We start from the raw sequence: 14,473 nt of genomic DNA, 5'->3' as shown, positions 1-14,473 counted from the left end.
CTACAAGCTCAGTGTCTCATCCAGCGCTCCTCACCAAACCACAGAGCAGAAAACCCTCTGGAGACATTTTATTGCTATTTTTAGCAAAAGACAAAGTCAGACACTTCAACTGCTCTAACAAAAATTCATTTGAAAGGCCAGGTGTAGAGGGTTAAACCTACTTCAGGTGAATTACTACTCCAAATATCCCTGCCTTGCACGACCTGGGTTTCAAGAGGGTTTCAGGACTTGTTCTGCAAATTTAAGAGCAGATATGGGGTCTAGCAAAGTTCAAAGCATTACCTATAAGCAAGGGGATTCCACAGGAAAAACATGAGCTTTGCTCATTTCCAGATGTGCAGATCAAACCCCTTAAATCTATTCCAGGGTGGGGAAAAAAAGTGATAAGTGAAGCAGCTCCTGCACTATAAGCAACCCAAAACTTTGGGGTTATTTGTAATTCAGGGACAGGAGCAGCATGCTGGAGATGGCACAGTTTGTTTTTCAGGTATGCTGTCTGCTTAAAGAATGGATTTCTGAACAGAAAAACAAAGCAATGACCAACACACAGGAAATTCCAGAAAAGAAAGCTGAGTTACAGCATTTCCCTCCAACTTTAAAGTACAAAGCAAGTAATGTTTTACAGAGCTACAGATCAAACAGGGAGAATTCAGGCCAAATACTGACAGACAACTTTTAAGTGAAATTACCGTGCAGAGATGGCCAAGAAGCCTTTTGGCTGCAGGAAAGACAAGCAGCAGCTTCTTTCAGAGCCTTCTGATTGTAAGGATTAAGTACCTTGGGCTGACAAGGAGCAGGGATCCATTAATCCCACCCTAGACTGAGCATCTGGAATCAAAGTCCTGTAACCATTTCAACCCCCAAGTGCTGTGCATCCCTTCAGCACCTGCCTCTTTAAAGTGGCTTTTTGGAGATTTACAGCAGATTCTGAGGAAGGTGGATGTGCACACAGCAGAAGTTTGGGGAAGCCTTGGTGTTGGGAGCTTGCTGGGAATGCTGCTGCATCCACTGGCCTCAAGTGTTCACCTCCTCACCCCAAATGCCCTTGGATGGATGGATTTGGACACCAGGGCAGGGCAGAGGTGCTGGCCAAGCCTCACCTTGAGTTGTTTGTTACCGTGTGACTTGTGCCCATCTTTCATTCCTGAGGGTCTCTGATTGGCCACCGTCAGCAAGTGGCGTTGGTGCACCAAGGCCTCCTTGAACTCCTCCTCAGTTTTGGTTTCCAGAAGCTTCTGCCGGAAGGTTATGTCTGAAAACATCGTGGCAAAGGTCCTGCCAACTTCTGTGGCCGTTTTGGTGCTTTTCTAAGCAGGGAAAAAAAAAAAAAAGACAGAAAAAGTGCTAGTGAAACCATTTAATTTCACTTCTGAAAGGTAAATCCCTTAATTTATCCCTCTGAAGAGGAACCTGCCCAGCTCTCAGGATTCAAGAGAGACCTGAGGGAGGAGGGCACATGTGGAAGCTGTTGCAGATGAACACACATCCACAGCAGAATCCTCTGGAGGCACCAACACAGGTCCTGAAGCCCTCCCTGATTGATCTTTGCTTGATCAACTTCCCAGAAACCAATCCAAAGCTGAATCATGCTGAGAGTGCATTTCATCCCTGGTTTCCCTTCAAGACAAGACAAAAAATCTTTTCTACTTAACATCACCTCAGCATTGCTGCTCCTGGGGTGGAAAGGTTTCTGCAGGTACTGATATCTTATCTGAAAGACTGAGATTAATGTGCTCATCTGATTCCTATTTTCAGGGCATTAAAACAATTCATTTGGCCACTCTGGGGCAATTCTGGCAGCACAAGTGGAGACTGAGAGCTCTCAGCTCAAGTAACCACTGGCACAGAGGAAAGGATGGGAAAGAAACAGTTGGGAACACACATAAGGAGCTCTTGTCTGTCTTCACTAAATGTTTGGAAGGGACAGGAGTCTTGCAGACATGAAAAAAAGTGCTTATTTTCAGGATTTAATATTTCTGTGAGACACAAGCCTGATCTGTGGGGGTCCAGCTTCCAACAGAATCCAAACTGCTTTCCTTCTGCAGGAAATGAAATGCAAAGGGAAGAGTGAAGGAGGCCAAGGTCCCCATTCCTGCCCAAACCCACCAAATCCAAGCTCTCCAGGCCCTGACCTGCTCCTACTGTGGCCAGGACAGGTAAGATACTTGCCAAGACTAAATTACACAGAACAGCTCATTAAAAGCTCCTTCTGATGCCAAGTTTTAACCCACCCACCTCTTCTACACTCCACACTCATCATGCAGCAGCTACCAGAGACACCCAAACATTCCCCAGCCCTGGAGAACCTCCAAGCTCCTCAGTCTGCTGTGAAAAGAAGAGTGAGCATCTGTGATTGATCCCAATTGCTTCTCATGATTCACAAATGAACAGATGAACAATTTCTCCATGGACACAACCAAATAATTCAGTGTGGGTGACGCAGAAGCGCAGGCGTGGGTGGCACTGAGCTGGTCCCAGAGTCATTGCTAATGCTGTCCTTCCTCCATCACCCACATCACCCTCCTCTCTGCCATTTGCTCAGAAAAATTGTGACTGCCCCATCTTCCATTTGCTCCAAAAAATTGCAGCTGCCCCAGCCTTGAAGTGTTCAAGGCCAGGTTGGATGGGACTTGGAGCAACTGGGACAGTGGAAGGTGTCCCTGAACATGGCAGACATTGGAATGAGATTGTGTTAAGTGTCCCTCCTAACCCAAATCATTCTGGGATTCCATCACCAGGAATGTCCCTTCAAACACTCACTAGGGCACATTCAATTTAAGTTTCCAGGGAGAGGTTTGGATTTAGGTGAAGGATTTTGCCTGGGACTTGCTTTCAAAGTCTGTGAACCAGCCTGGATTTGCCATCACAGAGGAGGCTTCACCTTTCACCTCTAAGCAGCAACAATCCTTGGGCTGGATGCTGCAAGGATTGCTTCAACATTCCCAATGCTCTTCCCATTTTTCCTTTACAAAAGAGATGAACAGTTTAGAGAGGATAGGTATTTGCAGGAAAACTCTTTTTCTTCCCCTTCCTCCATATTAGCAAGGCCAAGAATCTGGATTCCCAGCATAATAAATGCCCATTTTGTGGACTTTCCCCCCTCTGTTGAATGTGTTGCTGTCAGCAGGTTAATTATTTTAACTGCTGCACCAGAAATGCGCACTTGGGGCTGGCTCCACCAACCCATTTAAAATAAAAAAGCACATTGGCAAGTGCAGGCTCTGTTGGCCTCCACTCCCTTCCCTTAATTTGATGCTGACCATTGGAATTGCAAACTCTCGGCATCCGAGCGGATGCGGAGCCGTTTGCCGGGTGCTTTGCACGTAGCTGGCCCGAGATAACAATGAGGGAGAGATCCATGGAGCTGCACACAGCTCCAGGTGTTCTCCCTCCTGCTTTGCACAAGGAACATCAATATGTTTTCAGCCTGTTGGCTTCGAGGTCGATGCCAAAAGCATCGAGCGGCTCGGTTGGGAAAGACCTGCCAGAAATCCTGGGAAAGAAGGAAACACCAGTATTCCCATTTAAACGTGGGTGGTGGTGAAGGGGGGAGGAGACAGGCCAGACCAGCAGGTCCCAAGGTCACACAGATAGCATTGAAGAGCAGGAAATTGAATTAGGACATATCCTGTCCCAGGAAAGGTCCCCAAGCTCTCCAGCACCTCCCAGGAGCACAGACCCAGCAGCCCCAAGGTGTAAACAGCCAGCTGGAGTGTGAAAAGGTCTTGAGCTTTGAACTATTCAGCCATCAGCTGGAAGAACCACCTTGGTCAGACCAGGGCTTTCTAGGAAGACAGGATGGTGATCCCCAATTAACCTTGATGCACCCCACGATACCAGAGGCAGATTTGGATGATCCTTGTGGGTCCCTTCCAACTCAGGATATTCTGATTACAGTAAAAGTGTTCTACTGTGCCATTCTTGTCCACACCAAAGAACAAGAACCTGAGCCAGCTTTAACCTTGCTGTTTTGAGTGCTAAAAGCTCTGAAAGGCCCAAAGAGCCTCAGGGACAGGTTGACCTTAAAATCACCACAGCTCCCTGAAAGTCTCACCCTCACTGCAACAGAGCTCAAAAAAGAATCATCTTCCTCTTGGCTACATCACCTCCAGCTGCTGCAGCCACACGTGCAGGGTAAATGTCAGCCCCATCAGGGAAGTTTGTTGGGAAGCAACCCAGACCTTTGCCCTGAGGCACCAGCTGTAGGCTCACAAGGGCCTTTCAAAAGCTTGGCTTTAGCAAGAAACTGCATTTCTTACTTCTAAAAATAGCAGCTCCAGCTGGAGAGGAGAATCCATGGAGTGTTAAGGGCATCCCAGGTGTGTGTGGGGACTACAGAGTGTTCTCCTCCCCACCAGGACACAGGCCATGAGACAAACACACAGCCCACCAATCCACCCCTCACCAAGAGGATAAATATCTTGACACCTGCTGAGGAGACCTGAGGCCTTTTCACATCCCCTTGTGTTTTAAAAACAACACTTATTAACCCTTGGAGGAGCTCAAGGAAAAGCAAACTCAGGAGAACCCCCTGAAGTTATGGAGCAAGAAGAACAAAACTCACCATCTTGGGAGGAGCCAGGACCAGTATCACAAATCTGACTTCACAGGAGTTCTCCCCCCAGTTCTGAGGCCTCTCCAGGCGGCTGATGCAAACGTGACGTCGCTGAAGGGACTTTATAGTGCAACTGTGGGGGAAAATGGGATTGTGAGACTGGGCCCCACAACAGCAGGAATGATCTCCCCTGGTGCACAAGCTATAAAAACACATTTCCCCTTTGAGAAACACATGATGTTGTTGGCTGAAGACTTCTGAAGTCTTAAACTTTTAGTTACTATCAGCCCAATTCTGCTCCCTTCTGTACAATTTGACATCCATGTTTTTATGGGAAATACCTTTCAAGATTTCAAGGTGTATTCTGCCTTTTCCTCCAGCTGCTTTTTAACAGCCAAGAAAACAAATGACAGAGCACAACACACTGAGTACTTGCAGAGCTACAGAAGCTTCTACACACACACACACACACACACACACAAAAAAAAAGCCTCTTATTAAAAAACACCTGCATTATTGGAAAGCAGATTACACTTCATTTCACCTGATCTCCCAAGGTGCTTCTGGAAACACTAAGGCAAAATGCCAAGCCCATATACTCCCACTTCTGCCTCAGGCAGACCTCTCTGTTGTAATGGTTTTTCCCAGCTGAGTACTTGCAGAGCTACAAAAGCTTCTACACACACACACACACAAAAAGCCTCTTATTAAAAAACACCTGCATTATTGGAAAGCAGATTACACTTCATTTCACCTGATCTCCCAAGGTGCTTCTGGAAACACTAAGGCAAAATGCCAAGCCCATATACTCCCACTTCTGCCTCAGGCAGACCTCTCTGTTGTAATGGTTTTTCCCATTTGCTTCCAGCTGTTGTTTTCCCCTTTCTGGCTCCCAAGTGTTAAAGAAACCAGGCTGACCTCCCTGCTCAAGAACCACAGAGATGGGATTAGTGCTTGGAGGGAAATCCTTGGCTGTGATCCAGGGGATGGGATGGATGTTTGACTCCCAGAACCAAGACTAGCGAAAAAAAGCTGTGTGCAATAAACACAGGGATCATCTCCAGAGGCTGTGAAAGGTTTGTCTCCACCCTGGGATATTTAACCAGAGCTGGGACCTGTTTAGCTGCCACTTTTCCTGCTGGGAATTTTGGGGCTTGCTGGAGGGGCACCAGGGGGGTAATGCCAGCCTGGCATGCAGCTCTCCTGTTCCCTTTAAAGCCACCAACCATTTTGCAACCCTTCTGTAAACCACTGGTGAAAAATGCACACAGAGTTTGCCTACAGACACCTGGAAGAGATATGGAAGTGTTTTCCTACCTCAGAGTTATTATTATGTATTACCCTCTTTTTACCTGGTTCAAAGTTGTTTCAGCTGCTTGTTCACTTTTGTTCATCTAACAAGCACCTATCATGGTCCTCCAACAGGAGGATTTATTTCTCTAATTTCTCTTCCATAATCCCATCTTATTTCTTTCCTTTTAAGATGTATTCTCACCACCCATGCACCCTGAGGGCTGTTCCATTAATAAAATCTTTGGCTGGCGATGTCCTAGTCTGGACTACATTGTATTTTCTATCAAGTTTTTCACTATTTGCATAAAAAAAAATTAGAAATCACACCAAGTATTTTCTTACTGAGTTTGACTTCCTGATCTCAGACTGGAAGCAGCCTTCTTCTATAAATTAATCTCATAGAGGCACTTGTCTGAGAGCAACCAAACAGCTTAATTAGAACAATACAGGGCATGAGAAAGATGACACTGTTTCATTTATTTCCTAACTTCACTTCACCACAGCCTCTTGTTCTTTTTGTACTTGAATCAGCTTTGGAAGAGAGAAAGATCAAGGCAGGTCATAAGGTGAGGAATAAATATCTTTTGAAGTAATTGAAAATAGAGTGCAAGCTACACTTGTTTTCACAACCAAAGCCAAGCCCCTGGTTGCAATCCAGCTGTGGCTGGACAGCAGACAAGTATCCATGTGTTGCAGTTCAACAAGCCAGAGGGGACATAACTCTGGGCTTTGGACCAACTGCAGAACCTTCAAGTGGCCCAACACCTTCAGTTCTCTCACCTTCACCCACCTGGTCACCAGCAGTGAATGATTACTGCACCATCAGCATTAATTCTGAGCTTAGTTCTCAGCATTTGCACACCTCAGCTGCTGAGCTTGATGCCTTGTGAAGGCTGACCTGGAACAGAGGCTGGACAGAGCTAAAGCAGGGATTCATTAAATGGCCTCAATGGATGCACCTTGGGCAGCACAAGAGCCCAGCTTGGGTATAGCCCAAGATGAACCAAAATGGTCACAAAATGTACAACTGGTCACGGGGTCTCTCACTTTTATCAGTTCTGCTCCATTTGCATCTTGGAGTTAATTGATCAATTCCAGCTCCAGCCCATGCACTCCCATACTGCTTGTTTTTCTCTCTTCATTCTGCTGTTGTTTATGCTCTTGGGCCTGAGGTTTGGATCACCTGTCCTTGGTGCCCAGCTGGAGAAGGAATTGTTTTGTGTCCCTGCTCTGTGCAGAGAGCTCACCACCACCTCATGTGAACCTCAGACCCACACACTAAAGCAGCACAGAATCTGAAAAATAAAAAAGCTGAAACCCGAGGCATCAAGCTCATTGAATAATCTGTTTTGAAGAGGAAGGTTTGCTGGGCATTTTGGACATCATTTCTACCCCAGACATGGCCAGCAGCAGGTATCAGCACCTGTGGCTCACAGAGCTGTACCAACACTTCCCAGACACCTTTCCTTCCCTACCATGTGCACCAGGCAGGACCTGACCAAGCAAGAAACCATCATGTCCAAAGCAGTTTGGAAAAGCCTATTATAAAGTGCAATAATGAAGCAAGCCACATATTCTGGAGTTTTCTTTCTCCCTGGAGTGGCAGGGTTATGTTTCAGCTCCATGAATTGTCTCCAGGGCTGCGTTGTCCAGAGACAGGAGTCCTGCCAGAAGTGCCACAATCCCACTTCAGCTCAAGAGCTTCTTGGGTACAGAGGGAAAACTGGACTGTAAAAAACTGAACTTTGCTATTGGGTTTCTCTCATAATAATAATATGAGATAATAATAAGATAATTTTCATGGCAGCCACCAAAAATCTGTGCTTCTCTTAGTCAGGAGTTCACTGTTCCCTTAAGCTGAGGGACTGGGCAAGAAGAGGATCCCACAGTACTGAAAGATTTCACACAGAGCATATTGACAAGACACCAAGAAATTCAGTGTCATTTTCAACCCTTTTCACCTCAGTTTTATCCAGAGTGCTGGAGTTTGAGGTTTCTCACACTTTGAGAGTCTCCTCCAGCTCCTCTGTAAAGAACTCTATGGACACTGACACATGGATCTAAATCCCAATATCACATCAGTAAAATTGAGAATTTCCAACACTTAGGTCAATGTACAAATAATTTATATCAATAACACCTTTACAAATCAGGCTGGAGTTGATTTAGTGAAGACAAACCTGATTAAAACCAGATTTAAACAGGTGCCACAGAGAAGATGGGATGTACCTGAGCCTGGCTGCATGGAGGGGAGGAACAGTGCAGAATTCAGCCTCATCTCAGTCTGCTCTCCCTCTGTTATATCCATTTATTTGAGGAAAAAATGATGTTTCAATACTTCCAGTGCAAGGCCAAGTCACTCCTGCCCATGCATCATTCAGCAGCTCAAGCTTTTCTTCAAATTTTAGCCATTATTTAGCTGACTCAAATTCTATTCCCTGGTGTAGCAGTTACAGCTCCCACTTTTGTTTTCATTCCAGAATCCAGATACAAATACAATGCAAACCAAAACTGCAATTCCAACTAGAATTGTGCAAATATTTGTAAAAGACACACACACACACACACACACACACAAAAAAAAAGTTCCTTGGTTCACATGGAGAAATCCCAAGTCAAGCAATACTGCAGGTAAAAGTCAGCACAGCTCAGGCCAAGAAGAAAGTCACTTTCAAAATGAAACAACTTTTTTAAAGTAGCACTTAAACAAATTCCAAATAAGAAAAAAAATTAAAAGCTGGAGGGTAAATAGCCAAAGCTCCAAAACACTAAGAACTAGCAAGACATTTTCAGATGACTCTAAATCAAATCTGGTTTGGTCAAAGCCTCCAAGTTCTTTTTTGGTTTGAGCTGAGCTACATTTGATTCTCCCTTGGTTTGGCCAGAAAGCTGAAAAATCTATTTTCACCCAGTATTAGTCAGCCCAGGAAATGCTGGACTATGATTTAATGAGATGCCAGGTTGTGTTCTCAGCAGTTTTATCTTGATCCCCCAATAATTGAGCTCGTAAAAAGGGCATTTAAATTATAGCACAAATTCTGCTTCCCTGTGCTCCTCTCTGCCTCTGGTGGTGCTGAGGGTGGCACTGGGATGGTGAGAACTGGCAGTGCTCCACCAAAATCCCAGATCCACTGAATCCCACGTGCCCCAGGTCTGCCCCACACCCAAGATGTTATCAGAGTAATAACACATTGCTCAACCAAACCATAAAAAGGGTCAAATTATGGAGACCTAAGAGAAACAGAAACCCTCTTTTAAAAGGGCAAGAAAGGAAGTTAATTCAGAAACAAATTATCCCTTGCAGTATGAAAAAGTGCCCAGCAGAGGTAATCAGCCAGCCAGCCTTTTCCTGTCCCCACACAGAACAACAATGACACTTCTTGTTCTCAACCACTGCCAATAAATCTTCCGTTGCTGAGCAGCTCCAGGCACCAGCTTTGAGAAACCAGGATCTGCAAGTGAGGAACGAAGATGTGGCCAGGCCAGGCAGCTCACCCACAGCTTGGCACGGGCTGGTCTCAGCCACAACACCCCCACTCCAGGCTGGAAGTCCTTCTGGCCTGGGAAATGCACCTTGCTGGGCTCCAGGAAGACTCATCCTCTCCAGGGGGAAGGATCTCCTCCAGGTCAGTGTGTATTGAGAATTCCTTTCCATCATACAGCACCTGCAGGAGCTCTCCAGCACCACCTGGGAGGGCCCAGCATGGGGGGAGAGGCCCTTAAAAGAAAACTAATTGGTTCTCTGAATTCAAAGAACCTTTGCCAGATGTTGGCTGTGGCACTGGGGCCATGGTTTAGAGGTGAACACGGTGGTGCTGCGTTAAGGGTTGGACTTTTCCAACCTTCATGATTCTATAAGGAGACATCTCATCCCTGTACACATCCTGCAGGTAGCAAAACAAGTCATCTTTCTTCTTCGGGACCCAAATTCCTAATGCAGAGGTTGAATTTGAGGTTGTTTTTTTTTTTTTTTCATAAAACAGCACCTGCAAGAGCTTCAGCTCTCCAGCATAATCTGGGAAAACCCAAAAAGAGTGGAGAGGCCCTTAAAAAAATTATATAGTTCTCTGAGCCCAAAGAACACTTGAGAGATGATGGTTGTAAATTCTGGAGAAGAGGCTCTTACTTACAAGGCTCCAAATCTTGTAATCATTCCTCTAAATGAAAATATTTGTTTTAAGCAGTCCAACTGTTTTAATTTCCCATTTTGCCCTTTAAAAGAATAATCTGAGGAAGAGACAGCAAGTGAAGCATCTCTATTTGAAATCTATTCAACAGCTAAATCAGAGACAATGTGACTCTTCTAGAAACCCACAGACCTCTGGGTCTGGAAAAATCCTTAAACACACAAAATAGACTTGCATTACTTCTGTTGAGAGAGACATCAGTCACATCTTTCACAGTAATACATTAAATTTGAGATCTTACTCCTCAAATTTTGATTATCTCAACAGCAGCCTTGCTGGTTATCCAGTATCATCTCACAATACCTATTTTTGAGAGGCTACCTGGGTTTTTCCTGAGTGAAACTCCTCCACAGGAGTCACTGCCACAGCAGGCTACATCAAAGGCAGAAATTCTATAGCAACACAGAGCACACAAAGCACTGAACCACTCTTTGCTTGCAGAGAGGCTTTTTCCCCCTCTGCTCTGCCTGTTAGAACAGCTTTAGGAAATCAGTTTAATGCTCAGTCCATGCGCCTTAGCAATCCAGCCAGAAGAAATGGCTCAACAACTACTCCATCCAGACTATGGAGCAGCTTGATTTCACATTTTTCTAAGGATTCAGCTCTGGAAATCAGCAGTTATATCAATCTGCTGGCAGGGAGAATACAGCCTGGAAGCTGGGATGCCTGGGGAGTTCCATCAGCTCAGGGATATTTGTTCCATAACCCACCAAGCTGATGTTTTTCCTAGCAGTACATGAGGGAGAAAAATCCACCAGCATCCAGTTAAGCCATGTTAAAATCATATATCCTTCACTCCAAGAGGAAAAAATTAAAAATCAGGCATTTTCATCTTTATTTGTCAGGCAGTTAAAGAAGGAATGGGGTGTGACAGGACTTGGCTTGTGATCGAGTCACCTCTTCATGGGATAAGGAGGGGTTTCTTGGCCTTTTTGAGGCACAAAACTGCAACACCAAAACCAGACACAATTCAGATCAGCTCCCACTGGAGCTTCCTGCCCATTTTTCCCAGTCCAGACATGGAAAACATCCCATTTACCCCTCTGTGCTGGGATCATGGCAGGTCTGGGTGCTTCAGGGGGAGCTCCAAGCACCCTCCTGGCAGCACCTCTGCCTGCTTCAGTCATTCCATGCTGCAGGTCCTGCCAGCAGCTGAGCCTCCTCACTTAAATAACTGAGGAAAACAGTCCAGCACTCCCCACTCTGGGATAGGACTACACCTCATCCCAGGTTCTCCAATGAAACAACCAGCAGCAGCTTCCAGGGAAGCAGAGGAGATCTCTGAGCCAGTTTGTGTCTTCCTGTTCTGGCAAATGGAGGAATAAAGAGTTGTGTCCATGGTTTCAAAGATATGAAATCTTGTCCTGGGCTGATGAAGCTCATCTGCAACTCTCAAGATTTGATTTCTAGTTAGGAAATTACCACGTACACAAATGGAAACCTTCATTCTTCCGGAGTTGGACCCTGCTGGTTACTGGGACATGAAAGGCTTTGATACTCTCAGCTCTCATTTTAACAGAAGAATCCCAAGTTTTCCATAAGCTGATGTATTCTGGTATGGCCTCAGCAAGATCAGGTTTTGGTCATTCCTGACAAAACCAAAGCCTGCAGTGAATCAGAACTCACGTTTTTTTCCTGGGCTTCACTGGAACATTGAGACCCTGAGATCTCCAATTTCTCAAGGGTTTGTTCTGCCCTGTGGCTGAAGCCCAGCTCCATACGGAATGTCTGACCTTACTGGAGCCTCCCTAGACCTGAAACCATCAGGAAAGCACCAAATCCAACAGAAGCAGAACAACTGTTTCAACCCCAGGTTCTCCCCACTGCTCTTCTCACAGAGGATAAATCAGGTAAGAAATAAGAGCCTTGTTTCCAGCACAAAGGAGAGGGAAACACATTTTTGTCTCCATTAGGAATGCTCTTCTGCAGCCAGGCTCTGCACAACTCAGTGAATATCCTACAAAATTCCTTCCTTTCTCACCCCAAACTAATTTCAGCTGTTAATATTTCCCCTCATCATCTATGCAGAAGCAATACCATCAAAACCTTATCTATGAGCTCTTCCTCCTCATTAATATAATCTTATTATATCAATTTTATCTCATCCACCAAGAATTAAAAGTTGGTTAAGGTGTACCAACCAAGCAGTGCTAATTTAAAATTTAGCAAAGAGTACAGACCAAATGCAAGGATAAAGAATAGCAGATATCTTAAAGGTTCTTCCCACTCATATGGAAAATTTTTTCATCAACAAATTCCTTTTACTTCAGAGGTTTGGAAGCTGTTTTGCAATCTGACTTCAAGAAAAATGTAAGATCTAAAAATATGGTTCACAATCTGTTGCACAATAACTCCAGCAGAAATACAGTGCAATAATTAGATAATTATAGTTAATAACTCATCATTGCTTTCCCACCACTTTCTTCTCCCTCTTCAGAGCAACAAAAGGAAGAAACAAGGAAAGTTTTGCACAAGACACCTTCAGGCTGTGAGCTTATTTTTTAAATCATCTCTTGTCATGGAAGCCAGGATTACTCACATGGATGCATTTAAAGCTCTGGCTCACTTTCCTAACAGGCTGAACCCACCCTTTTCAGTCTCATGTATGTAATCACAGCATTTGTATCCTGACCTTTAAAATGCTTTGGTGTTAAGGCAACACTCCCCAAAACCCTCCAAAGAGTTGCCTCACCCCAGAGGATCAACTTCCATCCTCTGCATCAGCAGCACCTACATGTCCTTACTGCTGTTACCCTTCCTGTGGCATCCAAAGTGGAGAAAACTGCCCAAAAGTCCTCTTGGTTGACACTATTTTACTTTATAAACTAGTTTTCTTCATTGTGGTCCTGCTCTGTAAGTGTCAGGTATAAAAAAGTAGCATAAAAAGCACAAAATCATCCAGCTCTCTTCTCTCTCAGGACACAGCCCTGATATGCCATCACTTATTTTTCACATGAAGATCACATCCTTCTCTTTCATAACAGATTCAAAACAAGGGGGAGATCTCTCCTTGTTTGTTGATTGTGTTGTCTTCTTTTTGATTTTTTTTTTTAAATCCTCTTTCTCTCCACTTTCCCCAGCCATAAGCAGAGGGCAGGAGAAGAAGTGCAAGCAGAAGGAAAACTATTGTGACAGTTGTCCCAGCAAACTGGCTGTGAAGGCTAAAATATGTGCATGCCTTTAGGCACCTATCCCACATATCCCAACCATTTCTCTGGGAATTAACATACTTCTTGACAACTCTGACTTTAGGACTGCACAGGAATAAAGCAAAAGAGTCAAAAAGGCACTGCTTTGGCTGGCTCAGGGACTCAGGCTCTGGCCTGTCCCCTGTGAAGGGACAGCCTGGCTCACCCCTCAGGCCTGACTTGAAGACAATAATTTCAAACCCCAGCTCTGGTCAAGTGCAAGCTGGGGTGAAGCCACCACATCTCATAAATTCCAGGTGACAGAGTTCTTAAGGGCCTGCTCCTTCAATGTTTAACAGTGTTGACAATTAATCAGCGTCCAAATTAATTGTCAGACAAAGTAATCAGTGTCTAAATAGTGTGGAATGTCTGACTTCAATTTTCAGCTACAAAGTTTGGATGGTTCCATCAAAGGACCTAAGAAATCTTTTGGTCCAGGCTCCCAGACTTTGGCAGGCAAAGCAGTCCATGAACCAGTTTGCTTGTCCCTTTGAGAAGTTCCTTTATTAGCATTTCTCAGTAATTAGCATTTTCTGGCTCATTTTTTCAGCATTCTTAGCTTGTTAACAGCAGATTTCTATAACATCCAAGAGCTGAATGCCCTGGAGGGGCTGTGGTCACCTACTGCATGTGTTTGCAAAGAGAAGCAGCCCAGAGAGAGACAGATCCCACAGGATGGATGGAACAAGCACCACCATCTTAACCCAAAAGGGTACATTCTGAACCTCTGCTCCTCCCAGCAGCAGGAGAAGGTTTGGATGTCAGGGATTTTGCTCATCCAACACAGGTACTTACATGATACAGAGCCAGGACTGCTGATACTGCACCCCCGTGACTGTGGCTGTGACCCCTTGAATTGTGTCTGATAAAAGGTGAACTGGGAAGAGAAGAGAAGGAAACATCACAGGCTGTCCTCATTTATTCTGCAGCTGTAAGTAACATTTCTTTCTAAATGGGAGCTGACTACTAATCCCAAGCATTCCTATCTGCCCAGTGGACTGATGCAGGGGTGGGGGCTGACACAGAGAGATGGAAACATTTGTCCTGCTGCTTTTGAACTGAGTCCTTAAACTATTCACAGCTTAGAAAGGCAGCTGCTTTCTCCTCCCAACATCATCCTACTGCAGTACTGGGTTATTAGATTAGCATTATCCACCACACACACACAGACAGGACTGGGAGGGGAGTCACCTTCCCAATCCCCTGCCCTCTCTCCCCCTCTTCCCAGCTACTGCTCTCACACTATTTTA

At 45.0% G+C, this 14,473-nt stretch overlaps 1 protein-coding gene across 4 annotated transcripts in view; it reads right to left on the bottom strand.

The window, feature by feature from the left end:
- Positions 1 to 14,473, bottom strand: part of SLC4A11 (solute carrier family 4 member 11) — a 97,293-nt gene that overhangs the window by 38,647 nt on the left and 44,173 nt on the right. For all 4 annotated transcript variants that reach the window (XM_041488147.1, XM_041488145.1, XM_041488146.1 and 1 more), the window contains 3 exons: positions 14,019 to 14,100; positions 4,565 to 4,688; positions 1,101 to 1,307 (listed from right to left, as the gene is read on the bottom strand). In XM_041488147.1, the coding sequence (XP_041344081.1) occupies positions 1,101 to 1,307; positions 4,565 to 4,688; positions 14,019 to 14,100 (413 nt within the window). The remainder of the gene's footprint in view (positions 1 to 1,100; positions 1,308 to 4,564; positions 4,689 to 14,018; positions 14,101 to 14,473) is intronic.

The sequence above is a fragment of the Pyrgilauda ruficollis genome, unplaced genomic scaffold, assembly GCF_017590135.1.
Source record: "Pyrgilauda ruficollis isolate IOZ18807 unplaced genomic scaffold, ASM1759013v1 scaffold88, whole genome shotgun sequence".
NCBI classification, from domain to species: Eukaryota; Metazoa; Chordata; class Aves; order Passeriformes; family Passeridae; genus Pyrgilauda; species Pyrgilauda ruficollis.
This window is presented reverse-complemented; position numbering and strand designations above follow the sequence as displayed.